The sequence below is a fragment of the Rhinatrema bivittatum genome, chromosome 6, assembly GCF_901001135.1.
Source record: "Rhinatrema bivittatum chromosome 6, aRhiBiv1.1, whole genome shotgun sequence".
Taxonomy (NCBI): domain Eukaryota; kingdom Metazoa; phylum Chordata; class Amphibia; order Gymnophiona; family Rhinatrematidae; genus Rhinatrema; species Rhinatrema bivittatum.
In genome coordinates, this window is record NC_042620.1 from 241992239 (window position 1) to 242014834 (window position 22596).

A 22596-nucleotide genomic window follows, 5' to 3' on the forward strand; every position below is an offset into this window, starting at 1 on the left:
ACTTTTTAGACTCCTAAATTTAAGAGTCTAAAAAAACTAGGAGCCTAAATTTAAGATCTTAGCCCTAGTAAATTTTCAAAAGGGCCAATTTAGGCACCTAACTTCAAAAGTTAGGAGGCTAAACTCTTTGAAAATTGGCTCCATAGTATTTGAAAATGAAACATCTAACGAGAAATAATACTCTAAACATCATTAAAAGTAAATAATGAGCATTGTACTTTTCCTTCCTTAAGGCATCTTAAATTTTCTTAGATTTCTCTAAAGTAATACTTTCTTAATCAAATGAGGCTGACACTTTTTGGCATTTTTTCTCTCTAATCCATACCTGTTTCAATCCTATGGGGCTCAAATGGCTCAACCCAAGCTAATTGTTGAACACTTGGGTAGGAGTAGGAGGACCCTCATGTTCCATCCTTGTCCATGTTCTGTACTCTCAGTCACTTAAACAAAATGCTAGCTTGACAAGTGTATTTAATCGTGGGACTTATTGTAATTACCTCAAAAGCACTTACTAATATCAAATGTCAAAATGTAAAACAAAAATTCCTTACCACACAAGGGGTTATGTTCTGGAGAGGTAGAAGTCTTTATCCACCTTACTCCTTGCTCGTAATATCAGTAGACTTGACTAAAGACACTAAGTATGTAAAAGACTGTGTGGCTAATTTAATATTTCAGATGGAATTGAAAGATGCAGTTTACTTGTAAGTAGTGTATTCATATTGGTATGAAAGATGTTCCTCCTCCTGAATTCTGCACTAGTTGTGAACATAAAACAATGATTCAATGGTTTTATTTCAAAGATCATTGTGTGGGGGGGAACAGAGAGATGGCAGAAATATTAAACAAATGCTTCAGCTCAGTGTTCACCATAGAAGACCCAGGAGAAGGTCTTCTGTTGGTTAAAAAGACTTAGAAGGGGGTGAAATAAAAAAATATGTCTTTCACGGAAGATGATGTATGGGAAGAGCTAGGTAAAATGAAAGTAGACAAAGCCACTGGGCCAGACGAGATTCACCCCAGGATACTGAAAGAACTCAGGGATGTGCTGGCAGGTCCTCTATGCGACCTGTTCAATAGATCACTAGATACAGGGGTGGTGGCTAGAGATTGGAGAAATGCAATGATGGTACCGCTACGCAAGAGTGGGAGTAGGGAGGAGGCTGGAAATTACAGGCCGGTTAGCCTCACCTCAGTGGTAGGCAAACGAATGGAGGTGCTATTGAAAGGATAGCGAACTATCTACAATCTGGAGGGTTGCTTGATCCGAGACAGCATGGATTCACCAAGGGAATGTCATGTCAGACGAACGTGATCAACTTCTTTGATTGGGTGACTAAGGAATTGGATCAGGGAATAGTACTAGATGTGATCTATTTGGACTTCAATAAAGCTTTTGATACGTCCCACACAGAAGACTCATGAACAAAATGAGAAGTTTAGGACTGTGTGACAAGATGGTGGTGTGGATTACAAAACTGGTAGTCAGATAAAAGACGGCGTGTGTTTGGTCAATGGAAGCTACTCAGAAGAAAAAAATGGTATTGAGTGGTGTGCCGCAGGGTTTGGAGTTAGGCCCAGTTTTATTTAATATTTTTGTGAGCGACATTGCAGAGGGAATAGAAGGTAAATTCTGCATATTCGCGGATGACACTAAGATCTGCAACAGAGTGGAAACTCCAGAAGGTGTGGACAGAATGAAAAGAGATTTAAGGAAACTTGAGGAGTGGTCTAAAACATGGTAGCTGAAGTTTAATGTCAAGAAATGCAGTCATACATCTAGAGAGAAGTAACCCAAAGGAACTGTGCAAGCTGGGGGGAGAAGGGCTGATGTGCACGAAACAAGAGAGAGACCTAGTGTCCAGCAATCTGAAAATGAAAATTCAATGTGACAAAGCGATAGCCAAGGCCAGAAGAATGTTGGGCTGCATAGAAAAAGGAGTATCCAGCAAAATAAATGGAGGTGATAATTCCCTTGTACAGGTCCCTGGTGAGGCCTCACCTGGAGTACTGTGTACAGTTCTGGAGACTGTATCTCAAAGGAGACAAAGATAAGATGGAGGTGGTCCAGAGAAAGGTGACCAGAATGGTGGGAGGTCGCCACTAAAAGTCTTCCGAGGAGAGGTTGAAGGTCCTAAATATGTCCACCCTGGAGGAAAGGAGGAGCAGGGAAGACATGATACAGACCTTCAGATACTTAAAAGGCATAAATGACGCAACTTTAATAACAAACCTCTTCTGTTGGAAAGAAATAAAGAGAACCAGAGGTCACAGAATGAAGCTTCAAGGAGGACGTTTCAGATTGAATGTCAGGAAATATTTCTTCACGGAGAGGGTGGTGGATGCATGAAAGGCCCTCCTAGAGGAGGTGGTGAGGACCGGGACAGTGAAGGAATTCAAAAGAGCATGGGATAAACACTGCGGATCTCTAGAGGCGAGGGAAGTGAAATGAGGAAAGAGGCACATTAGAGGCAGGATCCTTCAGACAGTAAAAAAAAAATCTGACAGCAGAAGAAAAAAATAGGGGGCGCAGTTTGGGAAAACAAGTATACATTGGAGAGACGTGCAGTGAGATCTGTAAATCAAACAAATAATCTACATGGCCCAGACCCTGACAGTCTGTGTATATAAGTTTGCTGGGAAGACGAGATGGGCAAAATTGTGCCCTTTTCTGCCGTCATATATGTTTCCGTAATGTGGGCAGATGTACTTTACATGCAGTAGTTATTCCATTTGAAAATAGCATTATGCCAAAAAATGTATTTCTGATTTGAAAACAATTTTCTGAATTATGTTTGTTTGCTGGGATATAAATACTGAGGCCATAAATCTCCTTAGTAAACAAAAACCACTGAGCTGTCTTGATGGTTCAACGGTAGTGCTGTGTACTGCCATGCATGAGACATGGGTTTCCTTCTTGAGCCCAAGCCCCCTGCTATTCAGGGACTGGAGATGCTATGGACATGCTGTTGATAAACCCAAGAAGGAAGGGAGTTCAGGCCATCACACAAGAGTGACACATGCTGGCTGGCAGAAGAGCACACCTGGTATCGAGTTCCCTCAGGTCCCGTGGTCTGTGCTGCTCAGCCACCGGCTGATCCTTTTAATGGCTAGGCTAGTAGCGGGAGAGGGAGGGAGAAAAACTGATGGGGAAAAAGGCTGTCCCCATGGCTTAGGTTCAGATCCCCTTTACATCGGGACTGGTCAGGTGCGGATGTGCTCTGGAGCCAGTGCGGTTAGGTTTGGGAAGGGATGGAAGACTCCTGCTATGGAGTCAGCGCTGAGGATGCATCTAAAAAAGGAAGAAGGAAGGGGTCCCTTCAGCCCAATGAGGGTTACCTTCCAGGCAGTCCTTCTGGGGACAGAGGGAGAAAGCAGGAAAAGGCCAAAACAAGAACCCCTCCTAGGGTTGTTGTAAATGAGGACATGAAGCACCAAGCTTTTGATTGAACTGGTAGCCCCGAGGCTGCAGGAGGAAGCTGCCAGGCAAAGAACCCGCAAAACAGTCAACAAAGGGGAACAGTAAGAGGGAAGCCATTAATGGATTCCAAATCCATTTCTTAGTACTCGGCAGGAATTTAAAAGATTTGAACACAGAGCTTTTGATTCACATTATTTTCCCGTTAAGCACAGAATGGAAGAAAAAGTATTAATGAATCAGGCTCAGAATCTCTTAACTGGGGTGCATCCTTGCCTCTTCCAGATACACATTGTGAGATGGATTTTAAAAGCTGCGATTTATGCACGTGACTACCCATGCATGTGCCAAAAATAAGGGGATGGAAAAAGTGGGGGCATGGGCATTCCAGGGCAGGGTGTAACTCCGTATTTTAAAACCAGAGGCCTCAGCGAGCAGCAGCTTGTTAGCCGCAGAACTATACTGCTGCTCCGGATGATGAGCAAGTCTGCAGATCTCGCGATTTAGGGCTTACATGAAAGGGTGAAGGGGTCCGGGTCAACTGGGGGTGCGCAGGATGAAGAACCAGAGGGGTCTGGAAGACCTCAAGATTGACTGGGTCCAAGTGCACTTATGATCTAAAATTCCAGCATACTTCTGCTTGCATGTAAGATCGCCCTCACGCTTGTTTTAAAGTTACTCTCTACATATTTAAGAGTGGAGGCGTAGCCTAGTGGTTAGAGCAGTGTGCTACAACCCAGGGAAACCAGGGTTTAAATCCTGCTGCCACTCTTAAATGTGTGAATAGGTAGAGTTTTGAGAATAAGTTCCTCCATGCCACTGAATACACATATATTCTGTAATATGGCAAATCATTGGCCATGTAAAGTGAAACCTAAATGTATAGACAGTAACTTTCAAACAAGCGCATGGGTGCCCATACGTGCATGTATGGGCGAGTCAGCAGAGATATGTTGCAATTTTAAATTATGAGCGCCCTTGCGTGCGTAGGATTTAAAATACGCCTACAGCGTGTAAATATTCAGGAGGCAACAGTTCTTTGATAGTGGATATTTAATGCATCTTTTATTGCATTAAATATCCACTTACCCACACTACCTCTATTAAATAATCCCTGTATGTCTCCAGTTACTCTAGAAATTTCTGAGCAAGGTGATAATATGATGGATAGAAATGTGCACCAGGATGACACAAAGTGGCAGCATAAAAAACATACCTTTTTGTCAGCTTTTATAAAATGTGGTTTCCTGAACAGACATATGCCATATGCCAGTTACCCTAGCCAGCTGGTAGGGCCTGTCTTTCAGAACTGGAAACAGACGCACAGTGTACTTCGCTGTTATGAAACTAGACCTGGATGGACATGATTGACTTCTGGTCTTCTTTCAGCCCAGTCAATGTAAATGCTAGCCGCAAAACACATCTACGAGATTACAGTACTGCTCAGAAGGAATTGTGAGAGCAACATTTTTTCAACTTGATTGCTTCAAAAACTGTATCTTCCAACTTAAATCTGAAGTTAATCCAGCCCACCAGCTTCTCAGTGTCCATTCTAAGGCAAGGGATTTCTAGAGGTGGAAAGAACACCAAGCAGATCCATCACATTCAATTGTGCTAAGAGAAAAGTGCTGAGGCTTAGCCAATACAGTCTGAGCATTTGAAAAATCCAAAAAGGGCTATGACAATTGTGGTTCAAAGGGGAGAAAAACGATACTTAGGGTCAGATTTAAGTTTTCGGCAAAAATAAGGTCAAAAAAACTTGCAAAAAGCATGCAATTCAGTTTGCTTGCAGAAAAAGTGGAATATGAATCAAATAAATGCATAAATAAATAAATAAATACATTTTGAAATAGCACCTCCTTTGCCTCAGGATATAACTTTCTGCAGCTTCTAGAAGGGTAAAAAAAAAAAGAAAAATCAAAATCTTATGGGAAAAAATAATATAAATATAGCAGGTGTATTATTCAAACATGCAAAACTTACGAATTGGCAAAAAGGGCTAAAAATATCTTGCTCATCTTTCCTTCAACAATGTTTTCTGTGCTATATTTCCCTTCCAAAATTTGCAAGAAATTAAATATTTGAGCAAAATGTGGAAGCAAACATCCTGGCAAGCTTTTTGCACTTTCTTTGCCCTGTTTTTGCATGCTTCTTAAACCAAGCCCTTAGTGTCTTATTAACTGATTGAAATTCAGCGGATTTCTTCCTAAACATACTTATTACAGTGAATATTCACCATATAGGAAAGAGAGATTTTTTTCCCCTACCTAAGTATTCAGAAATTATCTTTGTTAGAGCTGATCTATAAGAGCTACATTTCAGAACTTACTGTGTATATACTGCTTAAATAACTAGGCTGTTTTGCATGTGCTTAAATTCTGAATGCTGCAAAAAAAAAAAAAAGAATGACCTCCTTCTAGTTAATGTTTATTTCTAACACTAAAGCTTGACTAATGAAATATCCCTTTTGTTCATCTTTCCACGCTTCACTGCATGGTGTACAGGGTCAGTACTGTGCATGACACCCACTGCAAGCGTTGGTAGGTTTTCTATACAAACTCCTCAACTTTCCTGAATAAAAAGGCAAACAAAATAACAAAAAAAAAAAAATCTTAATATGTGCCTTTGAAAACTGTACTGCTGGGTGGTGTGATGCATTATCTGTTGTGTAAGACTAGGAGGGTCAGATCCTTCTCATTGTCCTAGTGTCTTGTGAATAAACATAATAATCTAGGAGATAAGTCCTCCTCTGGGTTTTTTTTCCCCCATTGTACTGCAACAGGTTTATATATATATGTGCTGCACCATGAGCAGTGATTTACTATGGAAAAGATTTTTGGATTGGGGGACGGGATTAGTGGTTGGCAACCTGTGCCTCGGGACACAACTCGCCATTCTGGTTTTCAGGATATCTGCAGTCAATATGCAAGAGATATATTTACATACAATGCATCATGCCTATTCATTGTAGCTCTCCTGAAAACTAAGGCCTGGATTTTCTAAAATCGCAGGCCTTGGTGAATTGCGCGGTACCAGGGGGGGGGTGGGGCGGGCCTGCGAAAGCCGGCAGCGATCGCACCACCGCGGTGCGATCGCTGCCGGCTTTTGCAAACCAATAGCGCCACCGTGAAAGGTGGTGCTTTTGGGCGCATTACTGGCGGCGATAAGGGGCCTTACCTTTTCGCCGTCAGCGAAGTCTTCGCCGCGTCCGCCCCGGTGCCGCCCCCGACTCCTCCCCTTCCGGTGCCGACTCTGTCCCGATCTAGCTATCGCACGCAAAAAGCTATAGAAAATGACCCCCTAAGCTGGCCGCGTGATTCTTGAGGGTCGCCTTCGGAACCTCTGGGCCAAATGGCAGGCATATTCCCGTGTATGATCACTGTTCACTTCTGGAGATTTTTCTGTGCAGGTAACATGATAAGAAATAAGTATAGGGAGGGCAATAATGAAAGCGCACACTGTGCACGCCCTTTGCACCTGCATGGGAGTTAGTGCAAAGGATGCACAGGGATTTCATGTACTTTGACTCTCCTGACCTTTCCCTGTCCCTTTTTTCACCTGGGTAAAAGTGTGTGAAATGTTCACAGTGCTTGCACTTTTACCTACACTTGGGTGGGGGTGGGGCCTAGAGAAGGGGGTGCACTTAAGTTTTCTTTTCCATAGATAACCACCCGTTTACCATTGACATCCCTTTGAATATTGCCCCCATCCCTAGGTTGTTTCCTGTGGTAAATCATATACAGAGAAATTATTTTGCACATTTGTTACCATCAATTGTGTTAAATTAAAAGATGTCTTGATGTGCCGTGTGGTATTTTAACACATGTGCTGCATAGCCCCACATCTCCAAATATTAGGACATCATGAGAAGAGAAAAGACAGTTTGCAACCAGTTACATACTCTGACCACCATTAGAATCACATAAGAAATACAACAAGAAAATTGGATTTTTAGTGCAGTTTTTTTCAGCAGAGGCTTAAAATGTGCTAAAATGAATTAAGCAGAGCCTCACACGGTTCCAGAATTCACATTTGCAGACCCAGTTCTTGGATGGTGTAATTGAACGTGTTTGCAAGGGTCACTCTTCGCACAAAAGAACTCTGAATTATTTCATCGGGTGGCTACTGTGTTCCTTTTCCTTGAGTGCTACAAGCCGGGTCGCATCATGCTTGTGTTCACGGCGCATCCCCTCAGGGACGGTAACTTTTAAACAGGCGCGCACACGTGCACGCGTTCGTCGACCCCGCATCCACAGATGCTTCCGTTTTATAATATACGCACGCATACGCGCACATGGTATAAACAGGCCGGACGCATACATGGGCGGGCAATTTTTAAATGGACACTTTTCATGTGCACACAAATTCTGCATCTACCACATAAGTGGGGGAATTTTACAAGGGGCACACTCCGCCATAGCTACTTTCCCCATTTTGCCCAGTTCATGGCTAGGACTTCCAGACCCCCTTAGTTTAACAGCCTTTCCTTCCCCTCTGTTAGCCCCCGACCCTTGAAACCCCACTGAGTCACCTTTATATATATATTTTTACCATTGTCACCATCCATGGCAGAAGTAAAATGTATGCGGCCGGCGACTCCGGCACGCGCAAGGATGCTTACGTATTTATGCGCATATTTCTTGGCCAGCCCCCCGACGCGCCCGCGCCCTGCCCAGACCATGCTCACGCTCTGCCCTTTTCGGAAACGTTTCACTTGTGTGCGCAGCGGGAGATACGTGCGTCCTTGGGGGGGGGGTGCGCCTTTTAAAATCCGCTTGGTGCACGCCGGCCCGACTTGTGCGTGTGTCTCCTGGTTTTGGGGGCGCTTAGGGCTTTCGAACTTCGCCTTCAGGGCTGTTGCATGACATGAACCAAGCTCTCAATGTTAGCTGGAAGGTTACAAAGAAATACAGGAGCTCGTCAGGTCATTTTTCTATTTAGCAATTTTTGAATGAGTTAAAAGCTCTGAACACAGTCGAGCTGTTAGTTATGATTCCATGCTGGCATTTATCCTTTCCAGTATTTGCACCGGTATCTAGTGAACACTGCAGGGTTCCTTCCATTGCAAAGCCACTCCATAACAATACATCTTTCAGGAAAACCTAATCACCTCCTGGGCATTTCACAGCAGCATTAAGACATGGCAGGTGGCAGGCGTAAGCAGCAAACAATGAGGCCGATGTACTACACAGCGCAGGATTACGCAAAGGCCGCTTTGCATGCTAGAAGGGCGAATAGGGTGACCCATTTCAGACAGCACAATTTGCCCTTTTAGTGCACAAAGGTCAATCTGTTTCACAAATAGCTGAATTTTGCATGTATTTTTGCACATGAAATTGTTTAAACTTATAGTTAACGAGTGGCTGCGATTCAAAATTGTGCAAAGCGGCTTCACTAGCTGTGAGCAGATAGTAAAAGAACATGCACAAATGGCTACACAAACGCAATTTTGCGCAGATTTTAATTATACCTCAATAAGGGATAGCTAAAGTTTCTGAAAAATGTACCGAAGAAAAACTACATGTACCATTTTTCTACTGGGTTTATTTGCAAACAAATCCTGGTAAGAAAAATAGCGCACGCTGTTTACTGAAGTGCATGCAAAGGTGGCACACCTGATTTCAGAGAAATCAGTTGTCAGTTAAAAAATCATCTTAAGATCCTGATCTTTTGTATTCAGTTAACAGTTCAGCCGCTGAGGAGATAATAGCTTTCAAATCTTTTCTGGAAATAGCTCCTAACCAACAACTTCTCTTCTCTATGAAGTAAACTTGGGTGCTTTTGTGCTAACCCCATGCAGGCATGAAACGGGCACCTATAATGCACAAGAACAGCAGAAAGGAGACTCTTAAGAGCAAGGCTTGTTGTTATGATCATACCTTTTTGTTTTATATCAGGGGTGGCTAACTCTGGTCCTCAAGAGCCACAAGCAGGCCTGGTTTTTCAGGATATCAGATAGATTTTGCATGCACTGCCTCCATTGTATGCACACATATGTCCAGTTGTATTCCTTCTGGATATCCTGAAAACCCAGGCCTGTTAGTGGCTCTTGAGGACTGGAGTTGGGCTCCCCTCCCCCATTCTAATTGGTGTAAATATGTAAGGAATAAGTGTATTCCAGGACATAAAAGAAAAAGACACCTAGGAATAAAACCAAGAGAAGCACCACAGTCGTGCTAATATTTTGACAATCCTTTTCGTAGCTGCTGCTGCGTTTGAAGTTCTGCGGTGGTAACCGACGCTCACCTCTCGGCTTGGCGTCCTGGGACAGGGCCCTGACCTGGCAGAAATGCATGGCCTGCTGCTGTGCCCTATTGCTTCATTCAAATGCTGCTTTTCTTTTTTTTTTTTTTTTTTACTAAATTTTACCCTATTCAGTATAATAATTTGTAAAATCTAGTCCAAGGCAATGGAAAACAAGAGACCAATCTTTCCTATATGTCCTAAGCATAGCAAGAACATACAGGGAGGAAACATTGTCAGTCTTGTATTTAGTAAAGAAATACAAAGTGTTGCCTTTCAAAGAGGAAGGCTCAAGGAAAGGTTTATTTCAGATTAAAAAGGTTTCCAGGACCCTGATCAGGATTTATGGAATGCATCATATAATTCATGCAGTATTCAGAGTGTAAGACATTATTTTTGTGCTTATAAATATACTAAGTGTTAAGAATGTTTTAGTTTTTCTTTAATTATAATTGGCTTTTCCCCTTTTCTCTCTCTTTTTTTTTTTTTATTTTCCTTTTTATGGTTTGAAAACTGCTGTCTTGCTTTGCATGCTGCGCCCTGGTGTATCCTTCATGGTGATGTCACATGGCTTGTTGCTGTGATACCTGCCACGCCCCCCAAATCCACCACATGTTGCCATGGTTACCATAAATGCTCCACCCTTCTGTATGTCGCTTCCATGGTTCCCTACTGAAAGTGCCCATGATGCACGGTGCCACGCCCACCACTGTGTCTGCAGCAACAACACCTGCTACCAGCGTCCCCTTCGCTGCAACAGCTACAGCCAATCAGGTTTGGCCCTTTAAATAGCTTTGTTTCACATGTTCAACTCTAGTTTATTATTGGCCCGGTTTGCTAAGGTTTTTTTTTTGGGGGGGGTGTTTCCCATCCCTTATACAAAGAATGGAGGTTAAAAAAAAGCCTCAGCAAATCAGGCCCTGTATTAGTAAGGCAACATATATGCTGTTTGGACTGGCAAGGAGCATAGACATGTGAGGTCCATACCACATCAGTGCAATGGCACATTGCCAACGAGTGTCTGATTATGTGACAAGAGTTTCTGAAAGCGCACTGGGTGGTGAGTCCATCCACAGTGCTCTCAACTTTGAATTGAACCCATTGCTGTCGCGCCAGTCCCAAAAAGTATATATTGTTTCCTAAGAATGCTTTTTTTATAAGATACATAAAATACCATTTATTTACTAGGCAAGTGAATAGTTGTACAGTCATGATGTTCTAAAAAATCTTTATTTAGGATTTTTTTTTCTTTTAGCATTCTAATGTCTAGAAACACTGAATGAAATAGGGGAAGAGAAGTGTTTACTTTGTTTTTCAAGCAATGAATAACCTAAAGATCTCAAAACTCAAGAACTGGATTGTAAATTACTTTCTGATGCCTTATCTTGTAGTCACTTCAGGTTTAATAGCTTTATAAACCACAGATCTTCCATGCCCATGTAGTCAGAGAAGGATGTCTGGAAGGAGGCAGACACAGCACCATAATTACTAAAGCCACCAAAATTATTACTACATGCTGTCTCTAGAGACAACAGAAACATTTCTTCAGTTCTGTAAATAGGACCCATAGTTAGTTAATACTGTCCTATAACTGACCAAGCCTTATTTTGAGTGATGATATGAGTCCTGCTTCTCATTAGATTCATTGTATTTAGCATACAGTGTCAAGGGAATCCAGTTTCACCCCTTTTCTGTATGTACGATCTCCCATGTTACTCAATGTACAACATTACTGTTATGTTATGTAGAAGTACCTGGAAGAGCAAAATGGCTACATTTTACCTCCAAAACAGTGGATCTCAATCCAGTCCTCAGTTACCACAAGGCCAGTCAGGGTTTTCAGGATATCCACAATGATTATGCATGAGATATGTTTGCATAAAATGGAGGCAGTGCATGCAAATATATCAGATTTGTATGAACTGTACATATCCTGAAAACCAGGTAGACTGGGTAGTCCCCGAGGACTAGGTTGAGAACTACTGCTGTAAAACACTCTTAAGCTTGACTGTGAAGGAGCTATGCAGTGGATGCAAAACCCAATCATTTTATAGACGAAGGCAGGCCTACATCTCAGGAAAGTTAAATTAGGGTGTGCTCCCCAGTGGCTTTTAATAGTTATGCATTGTTAGGATAACTTTCATACAATTCTACACGACCCCTTATACGCGAGTATATGGCCTCGCGGAAATCTATTGCAGTATTTTATAACCTGCACGAATCAGATACACACAGATTATAAAATACACGCATGACTACCCCTCAATATACATGCGTTTTTGGTTATACACAAATAACCTGCAATGCCTAGAAAGTGTGCTCCTTTCTTACCTATTTTATAAAAATAGATGCATGTATTTTACGTGTGGAAAAAATTACAACTTGCTCGCATAAAACCCTGATTTATACACGGAAATAGGTATATTTTTAAAACAAGCATGCATCATTGAAATCTCCAGTTTGCTGATACCTCCGCTAGTTTGCCCAGTCCTTCTCCAGATCATTGAGACCCTCCTAGCTCTTTCACCTAAACTCCCCACCCCGGTTCACCCAGATCTCTCACCCAACCTATAAAAGACAACAGTTGAGTCTAATATCAATTGCACAAGATAATTACCAGGTGTAAAATTATGAAATTAAGTTGCCTAATGTACTTGCGTAACTTATCTGCATAACTCTTAGCCCCGCCCTAGAACATCCCCAAAACACCCCTTTTTGGCAAGTGCAAATGTTCACGCGCATCCGAACATACGCATGTATTTTTGATGTTTTTAAAGTAGTATGTATGCAAGAACAAGCTGCTTACGCATGTATATGCTGATTTCACGTGCGTAACGCCTTTGAAAATTCACCCCTCTTTGTATGCATGTTTTCCCGAGGATGCTTTTAAATTCAGTCACAGCTCTCTATTGCCGTGGGTTTTCAGGGATTCCATGTGGGCTTCCAAAAACTCGGTGGGAAGAGGGAAGGCAAACAGGTGGCTACTGCCACCTGGAAATCAGCAGCCATGGCTGGTTTTTTTGCAATTTGGCGTAAATGTTTGTGGCCCTGCCACCCCTGTCTGCAAATGCTACTAAACATTTGCTTACCAAACACCGCCAAAATTGGTAGCCCAAGGGAGGTCATGTGCCCTTAATTCAATCAGCAAGTCATGTGCAAAATGATAAAGTTAAGAAACAGAAAATCTGATGTTTAACAGGTACAGAAGACAACAATGAACCGGACCTCGGGCTACCTACAAGGCATCAATAAGCATGAAAAGGGGTTTTTTTTGTGGCCTGTAAAACAAGGTGACATTACAGATATGGTTCCTGTTCTTTCAGATATTTTCTTGCCGGTGATAGCTTTTTTTTTTTTTTAACCGATTAGCAACCACACGCACTGAAAAGAAATTAAATAGAATTATCTGAAGGAGCTCTTTTAATTTGAAATCTTTTTCACTGTAGATATCCCAGTTATCAGTAGATGATCTGAGTAGCAGCTTGTTTGTTTCACAGATGTAGAAGTTATCCATAGAACAGTAAGTTTCTTTTCAATATTAAAATAATATAACAGTATTCACACTTGGTATTATTATTATTATTATTATATAGGAAACTGTGTCCTCCTAAAAAATACATACTTTTTTTTTTTTACTAAACCCAATTATAAACAGTCACTTCATGAAATATATATTTTTTAACTTTTTGTGTACTCTGACATTCCTGAAGTTTCAAACAGCATATAATAGCAACAATCCGATTTTTTTTTTTTTCTGTGCACACTTTTTATCACAGGGGCTTTCAAACTCTACTCTTTGAGGGTCTGATTGCCAGGGTAAAGAAAATGCACAAATTGTTATAAATCTGATTGTTCCTGGGCAGATATTTGGCACACCAATGCCGTTGGCTGCCCTCAAGAACCAGAGTCTCTTTTCAGGGTTAGATTATTATTAGTAGACCATATTTTGCAAGTTAAATACATATTTTCAATCAAAAAAAATAAAGTTTGCATGTCTTTTATTCAATCATTGCCCTTTACAACATAAATAGATTCAAAGGTCTGAGGATTTGTTTTTTTAATTTATTGTAAACATAAACTAAAAGGATATGTTCAGTCAGTTGTCATGAAATAGTGTTTTCTTAGGATTTTAGATTCTATGGTGATTGGCTTGAAGGTTGCAGCCAATATGCTTTCCCCACTCATCCACAACATTGCAGTACCTAGTGCTTTCATAGTCTGTTGCTTTGTGTTGCTTTCCATGTAAAACTAGCACAACATGCTAGCTTTTTTTTTTTTCCTAGACCTAGCAAATTTAATTTCGAAGGACGTTTTTTAAATTTTGTAGAATTTGTTTCCTTAGGGGAGAGGAAAGGCTGAAAAAAAAAAGTATTAATTGCTAGGCTTGCTGATCATGGAGCAGAATTTGACCTGTGAATCAGCTCTGACCTGATCTTTTTAAATACTGCAGGGAAAAAATTAGTAATTTTGATGAATAATTAACAAAAGAAAAGGAAAAAAAAATGTACAATTTATATTCTGTCTTGGAAGAAGTTTTGTGTTTGCCTGGTTTTCAGGGTGGGTTCAAATGGGAGTCATTATTCATATTTAAGAAATGTAAAACTAATTAGATTGGTTGGACACATAGTTGGCATGTACCGATTTTAATGGATAAATTAAACTCTTACTCGAATCCTTCAATTTCTGCTCCAGTTTGGCTACTTAGTCAATTGTGATGCAAACTGGGCTGCATCCTGCCCGTAAACAGCTTGCTTACTAGAATCCTGTCAATACGAGTGTTTCATCTGATATTTCAAAAAGAAAAGACATCCATTGCAGATCCTTTTGGTTCTGTATTTATAATTATTTGTAATGTAAGCATGACAGGAAAACATTTAGCCCTTGAGCTCTCATGAAACCAGAAAACTGGAGAGCAGGGATGCAAACCTAGGGGGTCATTTTCAAAAGGGATCGCACGCGAAAAGGGACTTTTCACACGTGAAAAGTCCCTTTTCGCGTGTGATGCCTAGATTGGGGCGGGTTCTGGGCGGTGTCCGCATCGGAAGGGGAGGAGTCGGGGCGGACACAGCGAAGACGTCGTTGACGGCGAAATGGTAAGGGCCCTTTTCGCCGCCAGTTTCCCGCCCAATAGCTCCACCTTTTACGATGGTGCTATTGGGTGTGAAAGCCGGCAGCGATGGCACCGCGGAGGTGCCATCGCTGCCAGCTTATGCAGGCCCGCCCCCGCTTCGCTACTCCAGCCCCCCCATTATCGCCGGATTTTCTAAGGTCTACGACCTTAGAAAATCCAGGCCCTAGTTTGAAAGGACGCAGATTAGCTAGTGGCAAGATACATGATGTCATGTCACTTAATTCATTATAATCTTAGAAGGCAGTCATCATTTTCACAATGCCTTTTGCCTTCATAGACTACATCATCACTATTATATATCTCCCAGATAATTAAAAATACTCCGGTAGAACAACTGGTGAATCAGTTGGGTGGCGAGGTGCCCACTTTCTTGTGGGTAGTTACAACCAATGAGAATGAACCTATCATGAGGTAATGTTCTTTAGACTTAGCCTTGGAAAGTGTCACTTTCTGGCATGACAGTCACCCAGTATCTCAATGCAGTCATCATATTCTTAGAAACAGAAAGAATCCAGTAACTGCCTGAGTATCTGTGTCTGACAAAGTGATATTTCCTAAAACGAAATGTTGTTGCTTGGCTTCTTACTCTTTATTTTTTTTTCCCCCCTCCTCTAGTAGACCATGTTGAAATTCTGAACAGCAAAATTGTGGAATACCAGGACCTCTCCATGGGAAGCTGCACATGGCCATTCTGTAAATACTCCTCCCTTTCCTCTTCACCCACCTCTACAGTAAGCCTACTGCAGCCAACTTGTTAACCAAAAAAAAAACCAAAACAACAACAACAACAAAAAAATCAATCAATGGGAATGTCAAACTAAAAGGCACTATACAAACAATTCTCTGTTAAACAAGATATCTAAGTAGAAAATTATAATGGACTTTTATAACACATCACTTTAACACACTTAAGGCCTGGTTCATTAAGCTTTTTCCCGTAGACACAGAATCAGGCCCTTACACATTTTCTGGCTATCATCGTAAGTGCTCCTGCGCAAGAGGACTGTTGGTTTACTGTTATACTATCGATGGATAAATGTTTTGTCTGTTTTTAAAGTGTTATCTTAACTGTTTTGTTTACATCATAGTCAACGGCTTAATTTTAAAAGTGTGTATCATTATCAACTATATTCAAGACCATTTTTTTCATCATTTTTATTTTCTATGTTTTCATATATAGCCTGTTGTTTATCTCTGAATTTTGTTATGGGAAACAGGAATGAAGTGTTTGAAAAACCAGGACACAAGAATGGCAAGGTTCGTGGTCAAAGGCCCAGTCACCCTAACATGACAAAGTCATTTGCTTGCCTCTGTGAAATGAGTCTGAGCAAAAAGCCAAGAATCAAATGCATTTGGATACTGAATTAATCTCTCACCCTTACAGAATAGGGTTAAGCTACACTGCCCATGCTAGTCTTGTTCTCCAGATAAATGGAGCTTTTTTTTTTTTTTTTCCAAACCCCTAACCTTGCAACATTCAAAAGGCTCTTTTAAAATCCAAAATATCTTTTATTATATGTTTTAAAAAATTTGTGAAAATGATTACAAGGTAGCTCTGGTTCTGAACAAAAGCATGAGTACTCAAACAAAAGCAGAAATATGGCAATGCCTTACTGAGTAAAGAAACTTCATTTCTCTCCTTTATTCGTTACAAAGTTGGACATCAGTTAAGTGGTTACTCTGCAGAACCTCTTCAGAAGTGTTCTGGGAAGCAACAAATTGAAAACGTGTTAAAATGCCTCTCTTAAATATTGATTTTCAAGCAGTATATAATTCTTATCTATCCTGCTTTAAGAATCCACTATACTCCAAAACTGGAGACACAGAGCCACTCAAAAAATGGGGACCTTCTCAGAAAAATGCAAGTTATATTAGTCATTTTCTGTTCTGGCAGCGTTAACCTCCCATGGGGGCACCTCAGGCTTTCTTGAAAATTTTCAATGGAAACGTTGCATTTCTGTTTGATATATTATCAATACCACCTCCTCTTAAAATTTTGAGAGGCAGTCATGAAAAAATACAAGACACGTCCTCAAATAGAGCAATGTATGAGCTGTTTCCCCCCCCCCCCCCCCCCGCTATGGAAATAAAACAACTTATTTATTAGTCACAGTGACTAATCCTGAAAAATTTAGCGATCTAGTCATTTGAGAAGAAGATGAGGATTATTTTACAATCACAATTAATGTTTCCATGGGTATATCCACGGTTCCCTCTAAGCTGACATGAACAACTGTGCACATGGCAAAACTAGGAGGTCGCTTGCACAAAAATGTCCACTTATGTACATATGCGGGCTGTGCGTGAACTACACAGACTTTAAAAAGCCACAAATTACCTGCGTACGTGAGGAATAGGTGGGGGCATGGGCATTCCGGGGCAGGATCAATGCATACGCACGTAATTCCGTATTTTAAAACCGCAACGTGTGTGCGCAAGATATCCGCATAACTTTACTGCGGCTTCTAAGGAGGAGCAAGTCTGTAGATCTCGAATTTTAGGACTTATAGAACAGGGTGAGGGGTCCTAGTGAACTGGAGGGCATGGAGGATGAAGAACCAGAGGGCACTGAAAGACCTCGATATTAACTGGGCAAACTGGTGAACTAATTGGAAAACTGTGAAAGTGGCTCATACGAGCCTGTTTTAAAATTCGCTTACATACACACGTAAAGCTAACAAAGTCATATGGAAGGTGCACGTGGGCTAACTGTGCTTGAGTAACCTCGTAAAATTTAGGAGCATACTTACACGCGGTTGGTGTATTTTAAAACATTTCGGGTGAATTTTAAAAGCCCTACACATGCCAAAGCCAGGAGATACACACGTGGATCAGCCCAGCGTGCGCCGCATGGATTTTAAGAGGTGCCTGGGTACTTGGGTAAACATTTTTTTTCAAAAAAGGTGCTGGGCATGGTCTGAGAAGGTTAGGGCATGGGCGTTCCAGGAAATCTGAATGAAACCAGCGCGTAATTATTTACGCACAGCAGCGCATACCAGAGTCCCTATCTGTGTAACTTTACTTCTGCTATGGACGGCATGTAGGTCACGAAACAAAAAAAAACTAGACTAGTCATCAGGGTTTTAAGGAACGAGGCCAACAGGGTAAAAGGGAGGCAAGTTAGCTAGGGGGTTTAGGAAGTCCTCTCCTTTACTGGGTCGGACTGGGAACGAACCGGGGAAACAGGTAATTGCATTGGCACACATATCTACTAAAATCCCCCCTCCCCCACTTCCGTGATCGAAGTGGCATTTGTTCGCATGCGTGTGCATCAGTGTAAAATTGTGCACACATGACGCACGTATAGCTGATTTTTTAATGTGCGTGCATATACCCACATATGTTATAAAACTGCCGCATCCATGTGCACGAGCTGGCAAACACATGCATAAGTGCTCCCGCGCGCAGGTCTTAAAATTCACCTTTATGTGCACAAGTGCACATGCAATAAAAAAAATGACAGCACGTATCTTCACTCATACGTCAATACGTGCGTGTCTGGGGGCATGTGTGCTCATTTTAAAATCACCATAATGGTGTGCACTGGAAATCCTGATATTATTTGCATTATACTGGCTCGTAGCACACAAATTTGATCACAGCTTATAAAAAGTTGCACAAAAGATCGTTTTTTTCCACACACACGGCCTTTCCAAAATTACAGGAAACATTGGGCATATCCCAAACTGATTATATACTGCAACATAGCAGTTTGTGCCACTGTGATCAGCAGCTGTGAAATGAGTAAGCCCCTTCTCTAGACAAATGCTCATATTAGAGGTAGAGTTTATCATCATAATCACTCTTCATGCTTGTTTTCACCATCAGAATTCATTTTCCATATGCATACCCCAAACCGATTGCATGCAGCAACCTTTGAATGGATATGTTTGACTATGACTATAACCTTGTGTGATCATATTGGATCACAGTGTGACTCTCAATGTCAGCCAACATAGAAAGGACATTGGACAGAAAAGGCAAATTGCAGCCTATGAGGTGAATTTTAAAAAGCCCAACGTGTGCGTTAATTAGGGGATACGCGAAGAAGTCAGGCTCACCTGCGCCAAGCAGATTTTAAAAGCCACCGAGAATGGCGCGTATATCCCGCAGCGCGCACATCTCGGACGTTTAAAAAAAAAAAAAGGGGGGTGGGGCATGGGCGTGCCATGAGCGTTTTAGTGCGTGAACCTGAGATGTGCGCGTAAACACTTACACAACCCAGCATGCAGCGAGGCCCCCCTGCCGCACAACTTTACTTCTGCTACGGATGCCGTGTAAGTTAAAAATTAAAGGAAACTAGGCAGATCTGTTGAGGTTTTAAGGATCGGGGCTAACTGGGAGGAGAGAAGGCTAATAAACTGGGGGGGGGGGGGTGTTGAAGGACCTGTCTCTTAATTGGGTGAAGGGATGAACTGGTAAAACTGGGAATAGCATTGACACGTGCCCCTTTTTAACCCACCCCAATTTACACAATAGAAGCAGCATTTGTGCGCACATGCACGTGCCCACTTAAAATTTGGCGCACATGTGTGCGCGGCCAGGCTATTTTATAACATATGCATTTGCGCGTGTACGCTATAAAATGGCTGCGTCCCTGGGTGCGGGCCGACATACGTGCACCTGCATGCCGGTTTGAAAGATACTGGCCCAGTGATCCCACCTTACCAAAACTGAGCATCACGGGCGTGTTGGCTGTGACATTCTTGTTCTCTTCACCACTAGATTCCTGTTTTCTAAACTATTAACATTTTTTTTTAATGGAAAAAGTGGATTTGAGTATTTCCTGTTTGCAAATATTTGTGTATCAACATGGGTTTTGCACAACCTGTGCCAGTGCCTCAACAGAGAGCAGATCTGATCATGTTAAGCCAGGAAGGATGCCGTCAAATGTCTGTGGCTTTACAAGCTGAAGGAGGTAGGAACTTTTGCAGTGCAAAATGGACTTCTGTGTATTACAACACATTGATGTAACAGTTTTTTATTTACTTATTATACATCTGGCATAAGCGTGCACAGAGAATGGAAACCTGAACTGTAGCTGTTTTCATGTCACCGAGAAGCACTGAGAATGAGAGGTGTAGGAAGACGTTCGATGAGGGATAGTCAGGGTAGTTTCATGAGGTGCCACAACAGTTTTGCAAATTGCTGGCAAATTGTAGAGTTCATCTGTAAACTAGTTAAAAGAAAAGCTTGAAGCACTAGAGTCTTCACCAAACTGAAAACAATCTGGGCAGTTGTGCCATACTGAGGTAGCACTATGCAAGCCATCTGGGCAATGGTTTGCTCTGATTTTCCTTCGTGCAAGGAACGAAAAGCAGTCGCCAGACTTTAAATTTCCTAAATAGAGGCGTTTATTGAAAAGTCACAGAACTAGCCGGTGACTCTAAAGAAATGTCATAAGGCAAAGGCTTCTTCACAATTTCTTGTACTCCGGTATGATTTCCAGCGATGCTGTATAAGTTTCCCCGCTGTTTATGAACTTTACCTGTTTAAAAAAAAAAATATCCAAAATGATTTCTCTTTGTCCATTTCCCTCAGCCTTATGCAAACAATATGCAAAAAAAAAAAAAAATGCTGAAACTTAGATAAAACGGGTCATATGGAGGGAAAATGAAAGCTAAGATTAGTAAGTAAATGGACGTATCAATACTCAATAAAAAGAATTTATTTAAACCCTAACTAGTAAACTGTAACATGCAATGAGGAAATGATTACAATAGTAAAATGCATTCACAAAATAATTCAAATTCTTTTAAGCAAAGTGGTTTTTGTTTATATATATATATGGATATATACATACATATATATATATATATAATATATATATAATAATTTGAATGGCATTTCACAATCAGCCATGTTATTTAGTTTTTTAAATATCTACTTTCAAATTTTGACTTTATTTTTGCATCAGTATATTATCATAGTCTATAAAACATACCAGTACACAAAATTAACAAAGTTCTCATTTTGTTTTTATTCTTGTATATTTCACAGAAATAATAATAATTAAAAAAAAAAGAAATTGAAATAAGAGTGAAATTTATGAGGAAACTCTATTTTTCCATTCCTGTTGAATGGATTCAGTTTGCTGGTGGTCTGATTTTTACCATGTGCCTGTTGAGGGCCTTAGAATATACTGTATGTTGAAGACTGTAATGACTATTAAAACTAGTTGATATCCTAATTCAAATGTAAATATACTGTAGCTAAAAACACATGATCTTACTAAGCATTGGCATAGTAATTCATGTCACATTTTCATTTGCTTATGGTTAGTTTTAAGATTTTTTTTCATTATATTCTTTTATATAAATATATATATATATATATATCTTTAGTAAGTAATGAATTTAATTTTGAAGGAGAGTTAGAAAGAGTTTGAGACTTTCATACATGATGTATTGAGCCCATTTAGTTTTGTTATAAGCCAACACTGAGGCATGGCAAGGTATAGAACATGGTCCATAAACTTAGTTTATATAGTTTACAGGTTAAGAACAAAAGTTAACTTTGTATGTAACTCCTACAATGATAGATTCATTGTTGACTAATTATATTGAGTTGTTGTTGCTATGGCAACAAAACGACAACGTGGCTACCTTTGTACACATTATTTGTGAAATTTTCACATGTAAATTAAGCGATGTGTCACAGTATGAGCTTGTTAACGGTACAGTTCAATACTGTCAGATAAAGAGATGATTGAATATTTTTTAAAAGCCCAAAGTCCCATGTGAACGCTGAACGCAGCGCCCTAGCGCTGCTTCCTCAGCCGTGAAGTTTACAACACATGGATTTAGAGTCAGGTTTTATAGCTTGTAGAAATTGTTGTGTGGATCGGGTTATTCCACAGTATTTTTTAAGGGGGATATTAAAAAAAAAAAAAAAAAAAAAAGATGGTGCTTCAGATTCACGGCGAGTTTGACTGGCCTTAATTTCACGTCGCCTCTGCTTAGCATTTTCTGAGAGTTCAAAACAAAAAAGTCTGTGCGGTGAATTGGCTCTGGCATGAAAAATGTTTCCTCTGGAATATTTTAGTTACTGATATTAGCAAGGTCTATAAACAGAATATTGTGGAATAACCCCCTTAACAGTGTTGAAGAAACAAATATGCTGCAGTTAAACTGATTCAGTTAGTGTACGAATGTGTCAGACACACCTTTATTGCACTTATGTACATAGTCCATGAAAGGAATCCTTGCAACTTATTTTGAATATAGAAGTCCGTAAAATAAAGGAGAAGTTTGTAAAAGAGATATTACTGAGGCTTTGAAAAGAAGGCATTTTTTTGCTATAAAACTTATCTGAAGGCATGATGTTGCTTTGCTGTTGTAAAAGCTTTGTAGTTTGCCACAGCTTACGATCCAGCAGATTAAATAACAGTAATAATAATTTAAAAAAAAAAAAGGTCACCGCCAACCTGCAGCACAGAAAGTGGGGAAGACGTTCATTCAAAGATCATTGGCAAAGATTTTAACTGCTTACACTGGAAATTTTAAAATGTGCAGGGCTGGGTCTTCACACATCTCTCTCTTCTGCAAAATTCTGAGGTTTGCAAAAAAAAAAAATTGTCAAAAAATGTCTGCACGAGAGGGCTGAATACTCCCCCAGATTTCAGCAGTGAGTTCAGCATTTTAGCAACGAACAATAAAAACAAAATTCTGCAGGCCCATGTATCTCCCAATATTTGTTCAATTTGTCTGTGGCCGGGGAATTTTGGTAGACTCGAGGCCATGCTGTTTAGGAAGTAACTTGCTTTTATGGGTCTTTTATGTCAGGGAAGGGAAAAGATAATTTA

At 40.7% G+C, this 22596-nt stretch overlaps 1 protein-coding gene across 9 annotated transcripts in view; it reads left to right on the forward strand.

Annotated features, from left to right (window-relative positions):
- Positions 1-22192, forward strand: part of MBNL3 (muscleblind like splicing regulator 3) — a 272637-nt gene extending 250445 nt beyond the window's left edge. For 3 of the 9 annotated variants that reach the window (XM_029606676.1, XM_029606675.1, XM_029606679.1), the window contains 3 exons: positions 10341-10435; positions 13108-13181; positions 15408-15544. In XM_029606676.1, the coding sequence (XP_029462536.1) occupies positions 10341-10435; positions 13108-13164 (152 nt within the window). In that variant the 3' untranslated portion in view covers positions 13165-13181; positions 15408-15544. Of the gene's footprint in view, positions 1-5922; positions 6408-10340; positions 10436-13107; positions 13182-15407 lie in introns of those variants that run through there. The other 6 variants (XM_029606678.1, XM_029606681.1, XM_029606683.1 and 3 more) reach the window with 5 other exon arrangements.
- The last annotated feature ends 404 nt before the right edge of the window (positions 22193-22596 follow it).